The sequence below is a fragment of the Ambystoma mexicanum genome, chromosome 7q, assembly GCF_040938575.1.
Source record: "Ambystoma mexicanum isolate Mex_15411 chromosome 7q, UKY_AmexF1_1, whole genome shotgun sequence".
NCBI lineage: Eukaryota > Metazoa > Chordata > Amphibia > Caudata > Ambystomatidae > Ambystoma > Ambystoma mexicanum.
The window spans coordinates 568,980,931-568,999,074 of record NC_090941.1 but is presented as its reverse complement, the minus strand read 5'-3'; the positions used below and the strand labels follow the sequence as shown (position 1 = coordinate 568,999,074).

General features: G+C 47.1%; 1 protein-coding gene across 1 annotated transcript in view; it reads left to right on the top strand.

The window, feature by feature from the left end:
• The window catches only part of CKAP2 (cytoskeleton associated protein 2), a 342,261-nt gene that overhangs the window by 263,423 nt on the left and 60,694 nt on the right, over positions 1 to 18,144 (top strand). The window contains exon 5 of the mRNA XM_069639818.1: positions 11,583 to 11,778. Coding sequence (XP_069495919.1) covers positions 11,583 to 11,778 — 196 coding nt within the window. The remainder of the gene's footprint in view (positions 1 to 11,582; positions 11,779 to 18,144) is intronic.

The following is an 18,144-nucleotide window of genomic DNA, read 5'->3' as shown; positions in this document are numbered from 1 at the left end:
AGATAGATGAGGAGGCACAGACAACAGCAAACGATGCAAATGAGTAGGATGGCTAAATAACGACTTGTGTGTGTGTGTGTGTGTCAACACTGCACTTCAATGGAATAATGACTGACAAGGATATTACAAAAAACAAAAAAAAAAAAAAAAAAGGGTGTGTGTGCTTTCTTTTTTTTATCTTGTTGAGTGGTATGTAATTAATGAAATAATAATATTATAACATGTATATACCCTTGTCTGTGAATACCCCTCCCCCACATCCCCACCCGCTTCCATTCCCCGTCAAATGTATTGGCACAGATGGTGCCAGCAAAACGTTTACATGCATGCACTTAATGCACTTTTATATCTCAAACAGGAGCTTCCATGGCATCTAACGGGCAGCCTGCAACGGATAGAATTAGTAGAATGAGAGAATTAGTATATGAGAGATGTAGATATTCGTATGAGTGTGGATTATCAATATGCATTACATTGTTTTTTATGATAATGTTCGGCTTGGTTACATATTGGTTTATAGCGTTCATCTCTATCGAGATGTACGAGGGGGGAGGGAGTAACAACACCACTGGACCAATTAACAGTACCACCGGGCCCAATGCAACTGCAGGGGTCAATACCAAGGAAGGTGATTTTTTGATATGGGACGGAACTAAACTTGTGTGGGGGTATCATACCACACCATCCAGTGTTGTGACCTCACAAAGAGAAAAGCCACAGGGTGGAATGCAGAGCAACACAGTGTCTCCACCAGGGGTATCCACTTACAATGCCCACAGTCTCAATGACCGAAACCCGTCTGCCATATCATGGTTATATAACACCCCCACCAGCCAGCTTGCCCCCACCCCAAAAAACAATCTGCCAGATAACGTCAGGAAAGAAAACGATAAGCTACTAGAAATGCACGAAATATTATACGATGAATGGGTCAAGGGGGGCGGGAAAGAGAAAAGGGGGTCTAGTTGGTCCACTGCCCAGGGGGGTGGGAAGTACATGAGCAACAAGAACAGACAAAAGAGAGAAGCAGGGAGGAGAAAGTACGATGAGTACTATGGGCTAGGTCTAGATGAGATGGAAGACCCACGACACCCCCATCAAACAAATAAATGGTATGCAGACATGAGTGCCACAGCTAAACAGACAACAAACGAGAGCTGTTATGTCTGTTCCCTCATCCCCCATGCATCAGGTACACCCAAAGTGTTGTTACCTAAAGAGTTGCCTATTGTGGATGCCCAATGTCTCCTTCATCTCACGCTGTGCAGGATTAAGAACACCTTCCAGGCACACGAAGTGACTTTTCAAATGCTGCAGAACGAGAAAACGTGTTACCCAAAAACGACAGGAGTAGTATGTTTGAAAGAACCATTTTTTGTGATAAAAGGGACACTTTTTTCTGACAACAAGCAGAAGGATGAAGAAGTACTGTGCAAAGCGGAAGCACTAAGAGGTGTGGCGCCGGATAAATTACAGTGGATAGTGGAGACATGTACACCAGTATGGAGAGAACACATTTCAAAGCTAACTTGGGTAACTGCCATTGAAAAGCCGTTCAAACTACAGAGCGAAATGGACTATAAACTGTGCTTTAAAGGAGAAGGGAGAACCCCCATGGGAACAAACAAGAACTGCAACAAGACCCTCGTTATCCCAGACCTAAGGAAAGGGACAGCGGCCCTGATGGACACGTACTGGGTGTGCGGCAAACAGGCATACCTACACCTCCCCCAGTCATGGAGTGGCAGCTGCTCAATGGCCACTCTGCACTCAGCCCTGATGGTGATACCAGAAAGCCACGTCGATGGGACACGGGAACGCATGCAGAGTGTGGCTCAACCAACTGCAAAGACACAAATATATGTCCTGTCTTCGGGAAACAAGGAAGAAGTGCTGACCCGTAACAGGCGAGCATCAAATTACATATCAAAGGCATCATCAGAACTATTGGCTCAGATCCCAGACAAATATCGATTATTTAGCTCAGCAGAAACATTTTTTGCCTCACTCGTCTCAAGTGTCCAAGCACGGGCAAACGCAAACTGGCTCCAGATAACACGCTGGGAATTAATTCAGCTGGCGAACGACACTGAAGAAGGATTCAATATCATCAGAGTTGAACTAAGAGCCTTACGACTAATGACCATGCAAAACAGATATGTTCTAGACCTGCTGACGGCGATGGACGGTGGTGTTTGCCGAAAAATAGGAAGTGCCTGCTGCACTTTCGTACCTTCTGAAGACGCAGAGAATGGCTCCCTGTCCCATGTGATTGAAGCAGTCCACAACCTAGGAGAAAAAATGAAAATGGAAGGTGGAGCAGAAGCGAGTACCTGGTTCGACAACATCTTCTCCTGGGTTCCCTCATGGCTTGGAACAACTGTGAAATTTTTAATACCAGCTGTTGTGTTCCTCCTTCTACTTTTTTGCCTGTGCCAGGTGGGTCTTCGAGTCTGTGCTAACGCAGTACCAAATGGTGCATTGATGATGGTGACAATGGGCAACTCACACAGTACAATAAAAACAATGCAAGAAGCACAAGTACAAACAGGGATAGATAATTCGCCAAGGTACCAACTGGTGCCCATATACCACGATAAAGATATTGTAGATAAGTTGTGGCACACCACCATCAAAGAGCCCCGTATACTAGAATGGTATGAGGAAGTTTGGGTAGATCTAGAAGCAGATGGTGGGTGCATATATCTAACGTGTACCCCAGATGAATATGCCCGGAGAGGTGAGAGCTTAAGAGCGGTATGCAGAGCATGGATGCCCATCAAAGGAACTCCGGCATGGGATGAGGCGGTGATGGACGAGGCAGAATGTAGGAGGATAGAAGAATTAAAGAATTCGTTACTTTAGTAACGAAAGGGGGGAAATGTAGGGGAGGACTGGTCCAAGACGACCCCCCTCGCCTACGCTTTCTCCCCAGGTGAGGACTATGGCTCCTTTGGGCGTCCCCTCATGCCACCCGGGCCCAGGTGGTGGAGGGTTCACCCACTGGAGACATTGCCCGCACGTATTAATTGCCCACACGTATTAAAACGTAGCTAGGCCTAGAAACCATTTTTGTCTGGTAAAGATGGTGTGAGCTCAGCGCACTGTAGCGCGGCCCCCACCCTTGGAGGGCTTCAGTCATCCTTGTTGCCGCAGCACCCTGGCAGATCCGCTGCGAGCACGTTCCCACGAACAAGACGGACATGAGCTAGTGTAATACACTAACATTGTAACAGTTCACCTCCCGCAGTGTATCATCGCTCCCAGCATGACCCGGCCAGCAGGCCTAGGCAAATGAAAAGAACAGTAAAATGGTCATTATATGCCAGACAATCTTTGTATATTAATGTTGAGACTACTTGCAAAGGATGCTTTTCTCTCATAAAATCCCTTATATTACAAAAGCCTGTAAGATGTATACTTACAAGAGATCATGCCCCCATGATATAAGCGATGGTGAGCATATACCATTGCAGTTGGGTACTAATAATAACGGCACGCACCAGGAATCTGGCTGTTACGTGCATGACTGGAAAACTTACACCCCATGGGCTCGTACCATAACTGAACTAATGCTGCTAGAGGACACAAGAAAACGAATGTAACCATACAAAGAGCCTGTATGAAGAATGCATGGGAAGGCGCATGTCATGTGTGCATGTCCAGGCCGCACATGTGCCACCACCGTCACGAACAGTGGCGGGTTACTTTCTATGTTCTCCTCCAATCCTAATTCTACCTCACTTACTGCAAATATATATGCATATAACTAAATACTGTACTTGTTAAAACATAACGTATGAATAAGGTGTTCAGACTGGATATAATCGAGACACATCCAGCAAAGTTTAAATGCATGTTTTGTATTGCGCTGAATAAGTATTATAGAGTGTTCAAATGTTTGTGATGTTTTTACCTAAATCGGCAACACACGAGGGAGATACCTTTGTGAAACACGTGCAAGGCCATTCCCCCTCCCACCCTGCGAAGGCTGCCAAGGCATGAGAACAGAGGCCGCGCCGCACTGCTCTACCTCCCCCAACCAGACTGGAGCCGCTTCAAAGATTTGTAACCCCCTCTGTAGCACCCAAGGCCACCACCTGCCACCTGCATTATTTACAACACAGCAGTAAACCTCTGCCTGAACACACGCGCCCCCTCGTAAACCTCACAACCCACCGGACCATCGCAGACTTATGGCCCTGTGCAATCAAGACACCCAACACTTTGACAACACACAGCGGAACATCCATAACAACTTCTAACAAGGCAGAAAGACATGTACCGCCCGTCCCAGGCCCTGAAGCTTAGCCCCTCGACCTATGGCCCCGGTCAACAGGACACTGGTAACCATGCCCTGACGTATTGCCTCCAGTCCCCTCACAAGGTGCATTCCTCCTGTGTTGCATTAACCTGTTGTATAACCTATCGAAAGATTTACTAAAGAAGATAATACCAGAATGACGTATTGCCTCCAGTCCCCTCACAAGGTGCATTCCTCCTGTGTTGCATTAACCTGTTGTATAACCTATCGAAAGATTTACTAAAGAAGATAATACCAGAATGTTTGAATGACTGCGGTGTGCACGGCTTAGGGCTAACAAGTCAGGAAAAGACATTCATCTCTGCCACTGGCCGCGATGGCCCCACAACACCGCCTGGATGAACTCCGCCACCCTGCCAGGCCCAGCCCAACCCACGAGGCTGCCCAGTGACGTCTTCCAGCCAAAGCCAACCACATCACAGCAGCACCTATAGTTAGTCATCGCCACCCAATCCCCATGAACTTGTGCCCCCTATAGTGTGTAGGTTCTTATGACGTTTTTTGTAAATATATACGCCTGTCTTTGCGATTGTCAGACAGAGCGCTCTCGGAGTTTGCAGAGTTCTTTGCATGCCCTATTCTGATTGATAAACTCCCATTACGCTCACCCGCACTCTGTCTTGGCCTTATTCCCATTTTGGGAGAGTCCTTCATTGTCTCTCATTGCGGGGAGGATCGTGCTGTTTGGGGACGCTTGCCTTCACTTACAAGCTGAAGTGCATGCCATCGTCCAAGAAGGGGAGACCACTTCAATCCATTCTATAGACTCTGCAGTGGACACCATATAGGCGTTTCAGGCAGATGGTGCATGGTGCTGTACAATGTCTGGCATGGAAGAAGGCAACCAATTTCTACTCGAAACTCCAACCTCAAATACTGGACATGCTGTTCGATGGTCAGAAGCTCTTTGGTAAGAAGATGGACACCGACAAGGCCAGAGCTATTGGCTCTTTGAAGGACTGGGATCGCAGACAGCTTTGTTATTTATGAAGAGAAGTACATTCTGCACATCCACTAGGAGAAGTTACTGCATGCAGTTAGTCATCAGCACATTCTCCATCTTCTAGGTACTAATAGTCTTTTACCAAATAGGGCACACAGAGGGGCAGACGAGGTTCTGGGCATTCCTGACTTCAAACAGCTAAGGAGGCCTAACTCCCTAACAACCACTTCCCACACAGCAATCCTGTGGGAGGGAGGGTCAGTTGCCGCTTGGAGCAATGGTGAAAGATCACGTCAGACCACTGAGTGCTCGGCGTAGTGGCCAAAGGTCATGTGCTGGAATTTGCCAAATCACCACCATGCTTGACACTGCAAAAAGTAATATCACCCTGCCTTGACCAACTCCATCTGGAGGGAGGCATGCAAGCTGCTACAAAAGGCCTTTTTAGTAGGCACCACAACAGGCCTTTACTAAAAAGGTACCACCACATCAGAAGGGGAAGGGGCTGTATGCCTGAAACTTCCTAATAGGAAAAAAAAAATCTGAGAATGACACCTGATCTTAGACCTCCGCCTAACAAATACTTCAAGTGCATCAAATTCAAGATGACACCGGACTCACCCCGCCCTCCAGCATGTCATCCCTTTGGTGCAGAAGGGCGATTTTCCTAGCGACCATCTACTTGGAGGACGCTTCCTTCCACATGCCAATACGCACTGTCCATAGGCTCTAAGACCCACATTGGGTGTGTACTACGATCAGTTTTCGGATGCTCCCTTTCGGCCTGAAGTTGGCAAAGAGGGTCTTCACAAAGTGTCTGGTGCCAGTGGCAGCTCATCTGTGCCAATCCAGAGTGGCTGTTTTTCTCTACCTAGAGGATTAGTTCACCCCATGAAGCTCAACCACTCCAATGTGCAGCAATCCATGGACATCACCTGTCTAGGGTTCTTTATCAATGTAAAGCAAGGTGCATATACATCGTGGTGCAACCACCAGGTTCCTATGACTGGATCTGGACACCACCATCTCATAAATAAGACAATCGCCCTAAGAGAATAATTTCTCCTACGGCTGACAAGCCGCTTCTCGTCAGCAATGACTTGCACAGTACGACAATACAAGTTCCTTTTGGGCATGTCATGTAGATCACTGGTACTGAATTGCGGACTAAAGAATGTGCGCCTTATACAAGATTAGATTTAACGGCAATAGATCCAGGCTATTGGGTAGATGTCATCCATTTGAGTCCCGGATTACACCAAGCGCTGCAATGTTGAAAAAAGGAACACAACCTCCAAAAAGCAATGCTCTTTCAGTCACCCACGTTGGCTTTAACATTGAGGACCAGCACCTCTTTACAGCGGATCCAAATGTGCTCCCCAGCCTGGTAGACTACAAACAGCTGGTGGAACGGCAGAATAAGACTCCATAGACCCATTCATTGGGGAAGTCTTTTCAACCCATCAACCAGGGGCGAGTCGTGGCATTGTAGACTGATGGCACATCAGTGCATTGCACCAACAAGCAAGAAGGCACAAGCTCGGCTCTCTCTGCGAAGCTGCGAAATCTGTGGAGGTGGGTCCTGAAGTAGGAATCCACATCAGAGTGGAATACCTGCCATTAAAGTAGATTGCCCTAGCCAATCGGCTCAGCAGAGAGCACACAACTTCCACAAGTGGGAGCTGGCAAAATGGGAACTACAGCACAACTCCACAATGTAGGGTGGGCCCGTACGCCAACGCCAAGTGCCAGCTCTTTGCAATAGGGTACCCAGAGTCACGGTTTCTGGGAAATGTCTTCTCCCTTCCATGGAGCAATAATGTCCTTTATGCCTTCACACCAATTCCATTGGTGCCCTGTCATGGGCCATGCAAATTTGGTACCGATATAATGAGGATGTTGATCAAAAAGCCCATACGCTTCAAAGCACACCAAGCATTGCTAATGCAGCAGAGCAGCCAGATACGGCACCACAATCCAACCTCACTTCTCTCGAGGCTTCGCTTTTGGACAGTGCAGACACATTCACCTAAATTTCCCAGACGAATGCTGGCATATCCTTCAAGCAGCGAGGTCCCCTTCCACATGTTGAACCTACACCAACGAAAAATTGGGTTGTTTCACCATGTGGTGAGATGGGCACTAACTAGATCCTATGGAGGTGTTGGTGGACCAGCTTTTACCTTATTTGCTGTATCTGGCCAAGGCTGGGCTCACTTGCATTCCTTGTGGTATCCTCTGCCATTACTGCCTACACAAAAGGGCCTCAATCACCTTCCTCTTGGAGCATATGGTCAAAACCTTTGAGTCTTGTGGCCAGGGCTGTGACCCCGCACCACCTCCCAACCCCTTCATGTTTGCAACTCAACATAGTACTGGCAGCTCTAATGACGATCCACAGGTTTGACAAAGTGCCTATCGCGAAAAGTGGCCTTCTTGATTGCCTTAACTTCGCCCAGGCTCATAGGCGACCTACAGGCCTTGGGCGTCAGTCCATCAATTTACTGTCTTTCAAAAGGACAAGGTCCTATTCAAACCTCATCCGAGATGCTTACCCAAGGTGTTCTTTGAGATGATGCTCACAGAATGCAACATGCTACTGACTTTATCACTCCACGCTGGCTGAGAGCACTCTACATTAACTTGATGTAATGCCTGCACTCAGATTCTACATTGAGCGCACAAGTTCTTTTCAGGCATCCTCCCATTTGCTCATCGCCTTTGAGGGCCATCATATGAGCCAAGCAATTTTCAAACCTGAACTAGCCAGCTGGCTCTGCAGTTGCATCGCACATTGCCACGAGATAAGGGGCCGCCCAATCACAAGGTAGGAGCAACCTCCCCCCTCAGTGGTATCGTACCCCGGGTAACTGGTTCAGTGTCCGGGTACCTGCCTAAACTGCTTGGTATTCTATTCAAGCATGTAAATCTTTGAAAATTCATTGCTGGAGAAGGGGTTGCTTACCTGTAACCGTAGTTCTCAACATTGGAATCTTTCAAAGGTTCACATGCACTCACATGCCTCTCCAATGAGGCTGCTCCTAGAAGTAGTAGTCGCTCGATGAGAGGTTTGAATCTGAAATCTGAAAATGGCTGCTGTGGGTGGAGCTCAAGCACTAGCCACCTCATTGGTTGGGTATGAAGGAAACAAAATGAGATTCATAGGCTACAAACTAAGGTCTTTATGACCCAAGTAGCAATTGCTGTGTGGCAGATCAGAAGGATAGACTGACTTAATGTCACTGATATTTATTAACTGAAAGAAACAAATCCTATCTTCTACCTAACAAAAGTAACTATGGTGCACGTCCGTCATCGTCCAAGTCCAAATCTGGATCAGTCCACTGTCCAAACTAACCTCTTCTAACCTACCATTATAACAAAACCCATGAGACTGACTCCCTTCTCCTGTGAGCTGGTTCTTCACCACATTCCACTGCATAAAGTAGGCTTCAGTAGTTCTTGGTAACTTTAAGTTGCACAGTTCTGTTACTGGGTTCTTCAAGTCTTTCCTTTGATTACTCTCTTGTCTTACTTTACTTTTATTTATCTTTTCTTTCATAGGATGACTTTGTCCAACACTTGGGACTTATCAATTGACTTCCTCTTTACCAGTCTTTGGTTTCACTCTGGCCCTTGTTTCCTATTTCAATTTGCTCTTTGTTTATCCCTCACAGTATTTCCTCTTTGCTAGTATCTCAGGGTTGTCTCCTTGATCTCTTGGATTATAAACCTTCCATTAAGGATTATCATTTCACATTAATGTTTTAACTCCGCAGGACTGACTGAGTATTCCAGTAGTGTTTCCTTTCCTCCTTTCCCTTTATTTCCTCTTGATACTTTATCTTGAGAGGAACAAGTATGAGCATTCCAGTAATGAGTCTCAATCTCTTATCTTCATTCAATGTCAATCCCTTATCTCGACTGGGATGAGTAGGAGTGTGACAGTAATGATTATAGTTAATCCACCTCACGGGTCTCCCATTTCCCCTTTACCTCTCGTGTTTGAGGACAATGTCACTGGGACTTGCCTGGTTGTAACTTTCTACTTTACTTGTCAGGTTGGCCTCTCGTAGTGCTTGCGATTTCATTCATGGTCCCCGATTTACTGTTTCCTTTCTTCTTCCATTAAGCAAAGTGGTATCAGCGTTGTTCATACACCTGCTGGTCCACCTCTAACTTGGGTCATGCCACCACTCCGCCGTTGTTCTGGACTAGGACACCTCAAATTTTGGCCTCGGCTTCTCGTCCCTTTCTTTCTACAACGCTACATGTTGGAAACTTCAGCTGTATTCTGCCTTCACATTGTACGCTGAGTGACCAGCTTCTCTTCAGTATACTTCTCAAAGCAAATTCATAACTCGCGGGTTCTCGCTCATCTTCCAGGCTCTGCCTCCTTCCTTTATTACGCTTTCCTGGGACTTCCTCAGCACAATGCCACAATCCTGTCTCTTTTCGTTTCAGGTTCTGTATTCCACCACCGGTCTTCTCCCTCATCTCCGTCCCATGTAGTTTTTTCCTTAAAGGAATAATCATAGTATCCTGGTGACAATAACAGATTTTGGCATATTCTTCGTACTGTTTCGTCACTGGATGTGAGTCCTTGTCCCCAAAGGGGAGTCTCTCCCGATGAGGTCCCTCTTGCCTCTACACCTAGGGAGGGTATTGGGGAGTGGGCTCACCTCTCTAGCCTCACAGGGAAAGGCTCGCCCTTGGGAAGAAGTGATGGATTCCCATGACTCATCACATGTATTAGACTGTAAATCCCGACACCCCCACCCTCCCTCTCCACCCTCCGTTTATTTAGACACTAGGAATAATTCAAGCATGTGAATCTGTGAAAATGCACAGGTAAGCAACCAATTCTTCAATGGTTTTGGCAAGGTGTAGAAAGGCGCAAGGAACTTTGGTTCTGCAAGATTCGGCTTGAATGAAGGAAGTGGGGAGAGAACATCTGGTCCTAGAGTATGGTGATGTGGGAAGAGGGGAAGCGCAAGGGGGTTGGGGGGGGCAGTACCCCCCCCCAAATGTTCTTAGGACCTCCCCAGAGCACATGAAAGGCAATGGCGAAAGTGTTAAAATTGCTGGATTGTTTTTGCTTTATAAAGTTGGAACTCTTGGAGGTGACCAAGGGACACCAATAAGAGAAAGTATCCGAGCTGCACAATGAGCATGTTGCAGAAATTGCGAGACTATGTAGTATGAACAATGGTCTGTCTAACAGTTGCATGTTTGTTGTATTAGAAGGAGGGGTGTGACCTGGGGTCCCCCCTGCAGGGACTGGTGGTGTGACCCAAGGCACCACATTATCACCAATAAAGGCTGGGTACCAGCGCAAGGCCAATCCCCAGTGTTCCATCCTTCAGACACGTGGTGTTCATTATGAGCTCTGCCCCTAACTGTGTAAGCCCCAAAACCTACACACGAACACCCATGGCAGTACCACCGAAGTGCTCTGGGTTGAGGCTGTGATGTTGGTAATGTCCTACACAATTTGCTGACATTGAACATTGAATCCAGGACGGATGCACAGTTCAGTCCGGCCCTCTTGAGATGCTTTAACTCAATAGGTCGAACAATCCCACACATTGTGGCTTTCTTAAGCTTAGCCTTGTTCTAGAAAGTCTGGAAAATAGCAGCTGGGACATGAGTGGGACATGAGTGCAATTTACTCCCTTTTTGTTAGTAAGGTACTCCTATGCACAGGGAAGCGTCCACCCTACCCCCCCCGAACCCCGTCTCCCCCCAGTCTCCATCCTCCCCTTTTTCCCCAGATTACTTGCTGCTGTCTAAGGACCCAGCCTAAGGTGAAATCAGTGTGGTCAATTAATTGGATTTTTCTTTTTAATGTGCAAATTCAACTTTTCCCACTTGACACACTTCATTTGGTTGCTTTAACATAATCCAACGAGGAACAAGGGCACCCCCTTATCATGAAACGCAGTAGTGACCAATATGGATCCTCAAGTGGCAAAGGGGGAATGGGGAGCCATCTAAGTGTGCTGTGGCTTTCTAATATTTGTTCAGGAGTAAGTCTGCCCCAGTAGTTTGGGCAGAAGAGGCTGTAGGACTAAGTACAAGAGGCGATGGGTAAGTAACTTGCACTTTTGATCTTGGTGTATATGGAGGCTGTGGTCATGAAGTTGGTCTAAGGAGTAACCCAGTGGCAGTTTTCATGGACTCAATGGGCATGCAGCTAGACAAAATGGATGAATTTACAATTGGGATTCTTGCAGGCGTGGGCTTTAATTTGTAAGGGGTTATTGTATAGCTTATAAATTAAAACTGTCCCCTAAATGTTACTTCTGTACTCAGGGCTCGGCTAGCTCAGTGGCAGGCTTCCAAAGGGAAGGTGATGAAGAGACCGCCTATGGTAGCAATGAAGCTTCGTCCACCTGAGGTCCTAAAAGAGCCTGTTCAGAGTGTTCCAGAGAGCATAAGGAACGAACTCCGAAGACTGTCCATTGAAGAGGGACAGAGGACCGAGTCGGAGTGCACAAAGTCGGATCAGGTACAGTTCTGAATTTTAAAACCCTGAAATTTGGTCTTCCCTACTTGTGTTCTGCTTTCGGTTAATTTTTGCACTGGCAGAAATTGTTGATGTGCTAGTTTCTTGGATTAGTGTTCGACGCCATTGTTTTATATAGTTTGCAATAGTTATTAAGTCACTTAGACTTTGCTTCGACTTTTTTTTAGTCTTTGTTTACAATAATTGTTTTGCATTTCAATTTAACCTTGGTGCCCTATCTGAGCAGAGGTGCCTGCAAACCTGCAGAACGGTCCAAGTGCTGCGGGAAATGAAGCCCTACTATTCAAACATAACCCTCCCACATGCGCACTCAGTTGGAGGCCCCTAGTTTCACATTGACACACTTGAATGGCAGGCGATCTGTGCGCAAAAGAAAATGAGGGCACATGCCGAAGTGACAACCCATACCATGAATGACTCTGGGAGAAGGCAGTTGAGCGCTGGGTCGCCCGGGGAGGGCATCCCATTTCAGCACTGTAGACTGCCCGTGAGAAGAGTGAGCAAGATGCCAGAGCCGGGGGGAGGAGGAAGGGAGGGCATAGTGGAAGTAGCGTCACATGAACATAAAGTTTAAACCATGACATCTGAGCAAGTGATGTTGCAGAGGTGTATGCTAGTAAGCTTTAAATAAAATACTAAAGCCAACAGAATCCCATTTTAGTTGGCAAGCGTATGTTAACTAGTGTGCTGCCTTGCTAGGCCTGACGTGGGTTGATGTTCGGCTTGGCTATGTTTAACAGAAATAACATGGGTCCGGTACCAGCACCCTCCCATATAGCTAGTTACTCTCATCCTTTGGTAGTTGGTGACTTGTGTGCCAGGTACAGCCCGTCCTATTCGGGTGCATATGCCAAAAGCAGCCTCCTATTCTTCAGAAATGGTGCTCACTAGGTACCACCTTGTCTATGTAGGTGCAGCACCCATCATATGCAGCTTCAAATGCCATATGGGCGAAGATGGTGCTTTTCTGCCTATATGCCAATTAAAAATATAGTACTTTGGTGCCTCACACGGGAAGCTCCTAAAGCTGCCTTCTTAGTCTACAATCCAAGATCCATTTTCAGTCAAACACCTGCTCCTGTGGATGTGGTAAACCTCGCTGTAGCTCGAAGTGCCACAGCCGAGTATGCTTGTGCTTTTTGCATAGACTTGCATAATAGCCTGACAGTTAAGGGGTTACACCACTTCTAAAGAAAAATACATCACTTGTGTTAGTCACCATTCTGTTACGTTGCATAGACACTGGAGTTCGAGACATAATGGACAACCTGACTAGCTATTAAAGACAGATTTCCGATTTGTGGTTTTTCTTCAGCTTTTTGCAAAAAAATACTGAAAGGATTTCATTCTGCATGTGCAAAAACCGGAAAACGAAACCTTATATATAATGGCAATTCCTCATATGCATGGTGGTCCATATAGAGTTGCCACCATGCACATGCCCTCATATCAAGTGAATCCTCTGCCCCAGTACTTCATCCAACGCCAGTTAATGCCTCCTACGTTTGGTATAGGCACCCAATGTAATGTGCAGATGTTATATGTATATAAAGTGCGCGGTCACCAACCAAGGTATCATGGCACCGAAATAAGTAGTTCTCTTCAATAGTTCTCAAAGTGCAGAGAATAGAATTCCTTACTGAGCCGCAGCCACTGAAGCAACGGCCACCAATACGGGAGGCCTGAAAACGGGGCACAGAGGCCAGAGCAGCATCGGCATGGATGGAGCGCCTGTCATGGAATGTACAGTCGATCTCGGCTTTAAGAACCAAAGCTTTCAATTGGACGTGCTTATAGGGAGCACCTGGGCGTAGAGGCGGCAACTCATGCCGCGCAATTCTGCAAGACTTGGAGGCGCTGCAATAAATAGGCAGGTTGCGCAAAAATAAAGCATTACAATGATCCGTAGTGGACAGAACAAGAGGATACCACCGGAGCTCTAAATTGAGAATGAAGATGGAGGAAAATCTTACGCAGAATTGTAAATTAGAAGTACCCTTTCTGGCAGATTGCACTTAGGAGTTCGGCAGATAAATATGCAGATTTTGTTACTCCATTATCTTTCACAGATGAAGCAGGAGAAGAAAAGCAGAACTCCAGAAAACACCAGCTGGTGGCAGAGGGGGTCGGTGGTAGGGGGGCAGCACCTTAGTTTTCTCCCTGTTCAATTTAAGGCAGTTGTTACACATCTGACGGCTGGCTTCAAGACGTACTCTATCTGCTGGAGGAGACGGATCTAAACGTACCAAGATTTGGGCATCATAAGCATAAGAAAACAGCTGACGCAGAGTAGAAAACTCTCTACTCACATTAACACCATCTAACAAAGTTTTAAATAACTATGAACGTGAGGCCCAGCTCTTTCAGCCTCTGCAGAGTCCTCTCTAGCCGCTTCATGTGTTCCACCTGAGACGATGCAAATACTAAAATGTCATCGCTCATGTTGAGCACTACCTTTAGGCCTGCTAGTGCCCCTCTGATGGCATTCTGAAATACTTCTGTGGCAGAGTACACGCCAAAGCAGAGATGTTTGAACTGGTATAGCCCTTCGTGAGTAGTGAATGTTGTAATGTACCGCAAGTCCGGGTGGAGCTTTAGCTGATGATACCGGGACCACAAGTCAAGCTTAGAAAAAATCCTTGCCCCCCTGCAGCTCGCCCACAATGTCGTCCAGCGTCGGCGTGATATGGCGTTCCCGTTTGATGGCAGCGTTCGGGAGTCGCATGTCCACACAGATGCGGACGGTGCCAGGTTGTTTCGGCGTTGGTGCTACGACAATAGGCGAGACCCAGGGAGTTGGTTCTTCGACACACTCAATGATGTCCATCTCGATGAGCGACCGGAGCTCCTTCTCTACTTGTGATCTGAGGTGAAAAGGTATCCTCCGGTGTTTGAGTGTTATGGGCCTTATTGTCTCATCAATGTGTAAGCATACTGGGCTGACTTTAGTTTGCCTACCCCCTAGAAGATGCTTGAGAACCTGTCGAGGTTGGTCAACGTCCGCTTGGTATACTGCCAGAGCAAAATGTACAATGTTCAGGGCCTCCGGCGCAGCTCAGCAGCGAGTGCGGACTGACATCCGTGACGTAGAAGCGCACCTTGATTGCATTGGTCCCATGTGTCACAGGCGCGACAAATACACCCTCAATCGGCAGTGGTGCGTCACCCCCAAAAGTCTTTTGATTTGTCCAGCGGTTGTGGGCCCGGGATGGCTTCGTAGTGTTCTGTGGCTAACACGCACACGGATGCCCCTGTGTCGAACAGTACTGGTGTGGGGGCGCCCTGAATGTCGACGACACATGTCGGTTGCCTCCTTTTCTTGGCTCGAGTGGCCAGGTTCAAGATGAAGATCTCTTCGTCTTCCTCTTCCTCCGCAATATTTAGCCTTTGAGCTTCCTGTTCCAGCGTAGCGATGCTTCACTGTCTCCTGAAACTGCTTCCACTTGCTCTTGTGGGCCCTCTGTGCGTTGTCACTGGAGCGGCCGCACCACACATGCCCCGGTGTGCTGCATCTCCCGCAAACTCTTGTCTTCGCCGGACAGTCCTCTGAGTGTGGTAAATCGTACCCACAGTACTGGCACACTGCTGGGGAGCCCTGCGTAGGCAAGGCTTCTTGGCGCTTTTGGCTCCAACGTGTTTTGGATGGAGTCGATTTCCCTACTGCAAACGCTTACTCCCCTTTGCACGGGCGTACAGCAACGTCCATTTTTGCGCCTCTGCTCTCTGCGAGCTCATACACCCTACCATTGTCCAGTATCTGAGTCAACATCATGCCTGGCTCTCGCAGAATTTGCCTTCGCAGTTTGCTGGAGCTGCATCCGTGTATAACTTGGTTCCGAATCATTACCTCCTCATTGTCCCACCTACAGGTGCGCCACAATTTACGCAGACGTGCGCAAAACTGGTCCAGGGATTCGTCGTGTTTCTCCCCACACATTACGAATCTGTCAATCAATGTTTGACAGTGGGATAAAGTGGTTTTGGAGCGCAGTTTTGACCGCGGCATAGGTCACTACTTGAAGGTTCAAGGATTCATATATCTGCAGCACTTCCGTACCTGTCGAATACAACAAAGTTGCAACCTTCGCATCATCGTCCTCCCCTGTCGCTCTGAAAAACGCATCCAGTTTCTTTATCTATAAGCCATTTGGGGCCCAGCTTGGAGGGTGGGCCAGAGTTGTCAAACTCTTGCATGGGTGATAGTGGCCCATGCTGTCGCCGGGCCACTCTTGCTGGTGCAGGCGTGTCGCTGTTGCCCATCCTCACACCACAGGCACCTCCTTCACTATGGAGGCCGCAAACCTGACCTTCCTGGGTGCAGACGTACCTGGGCGTGCAGACGGTGGCAATGTGGTGGACCCCACCTTCAGTATAGTCCACTGGCTGTGTTTCTGGGCCTGGCCTGACCAGTCTCTTGACCACCATGCCGTGAAGGGGATGGTCCCCATGGATCAGAAGCGCAGCCCTCGGGACTGGAGGACCACGAGGGTTCCAAAAATTGAGATAATGAATTCTCCAGCACGTTATCGGCGCACAAGCACCCTCGTGGGCCGCTACTGCGTCATGCGCCAAAATCAAAGATGGCTGCCACCGATGGTGTCGGGTCCGGACTGCGTTGGATGAAAGATAGGTGTTTGACACGCTCGCGCGAGTCAATTAAGCTTTCTCGTGGCAGCTGTCCCTCTTCGCCAATGTAGTGGCTAAGCCCGTGCCTCGGGCTGCCTCACTCACACGCATACATGCACTCACACATGGAGACACGGAGGCACTTCTGCTGCTCGTAAGGTCCCGGCGGCAGTCTTTATTCTTACAGCGCATGCGCGGCTGAGAACGAGGCTCTCGCATGCACGCCTTTACTTTACGACGTAACATACTCTATTGAGCAAACTGTCAATGTTGGAGGAGGACCTAAATAGGAACCCCTTTGGGGGGTTAAGAAAAGCCTGTACCTCAGAGATTGGTCTTTATTGAGATTGCACGGCTACAAAAAATGCATCGCCTCAAAAAAAGAGGAATAGTTGCAGCATACTTGTCAATATGCCCAAGCAGACTTGTGAGAACTTTTTATGAAATTTCTATGGAACTTATTTTTAACAAAACCAATCCAGGGAAGGCATGGCCTTATTGCTTGCAAGTCTATGAATTGCGGATTCTATGATCTCCCAGAAACTCAGTAATCACTTAGACATTTAGTGACTGTTTGTCCTGCACTGTCGTTAAAACGTCAGCATTATTTTAGTAAATTTTTACATTTCTATTACACTATTGTGGAAGTTGTTTTTTGGAATGAATGTCCCAGGCCGTACCACCTCATTGGTTATAGCAATTGTGGGTTTTATAAGTTTACATCTGGATGACAGTTATAAATGAATGATGTACTTGTCTTTTTAGAATTTTTCATGAAAAATTAGCTATTTTATGGATTAAATGAAATGTAATTGTGTTCTTTCAAATATGAGATGAAACGGATGTATTAATTGGTGTAAACATTTCTTTTGGTTTTATTGAAAGTAATTGTTTTGGAAATTGTTAAAGGTTACTTGATTAACCAAAATAACAATAAAAAGATAAAAATAAGAATAACAGCAGACTATGTGGGTGAAGATCAGCTTGATCAAAGGTTGGATATAGGTGTTAAACAGGGGATAGGGCTGAACCCTGGGTTCTACGTTATTTTGCCGCAGGATTTTTCGCTGCGGGACTTTTCATCGCCGTTTTATCGAAAAAAACGTGTTTTTTTTGGGGGGGGGGTTACCCCCAACCTCCCCTTTATTTTTTAAAAATTATTCCCATTCACCCACAAATATTTAGTTAATTGTTAACCCCGCCCCCCAAAAAACGAAAATCCCACGGCAAAAGAACTGTATACCGTACCCTGAACCACACATGCGCGTAGTGGGAGAGGAACGAAAGGGGGCAGAGAGGATGGAGTCCTATCTGGAAGTATGAGAACCAGTAAAGAACAATGCCAGAAAGGCTCGCTCTGGCAAGGCGGTAGAGTAAGACAGCGTGGTTAATTGCATCAAACGTAGCGGATAAGTAAAGTAGCAGCAGCACTCCCACCCCGCCTTGCACATACAGATGTGCAAGATCGTCAAACGGAGACCAACACGCTTTCAGTAGCCCGACCAGAGTGGAAGCTGGATTGAGATGTATGAAAGAAAGAAGACTCTTGAAGAAAAGTGCTCCGAAGAGGATCAACTAATTTCAAGAAGCTACATTGGAAAAGGAAGAAGAGGGAGAGGATGATAGTTAGCAGGAACAGTGGGATCCAGGGAAGGTTATTTCAAAAGGGGAGCAACCATGTAGTGCTTAAGGGACACCGGGATAAGCCCCTTAGAGAGGGGT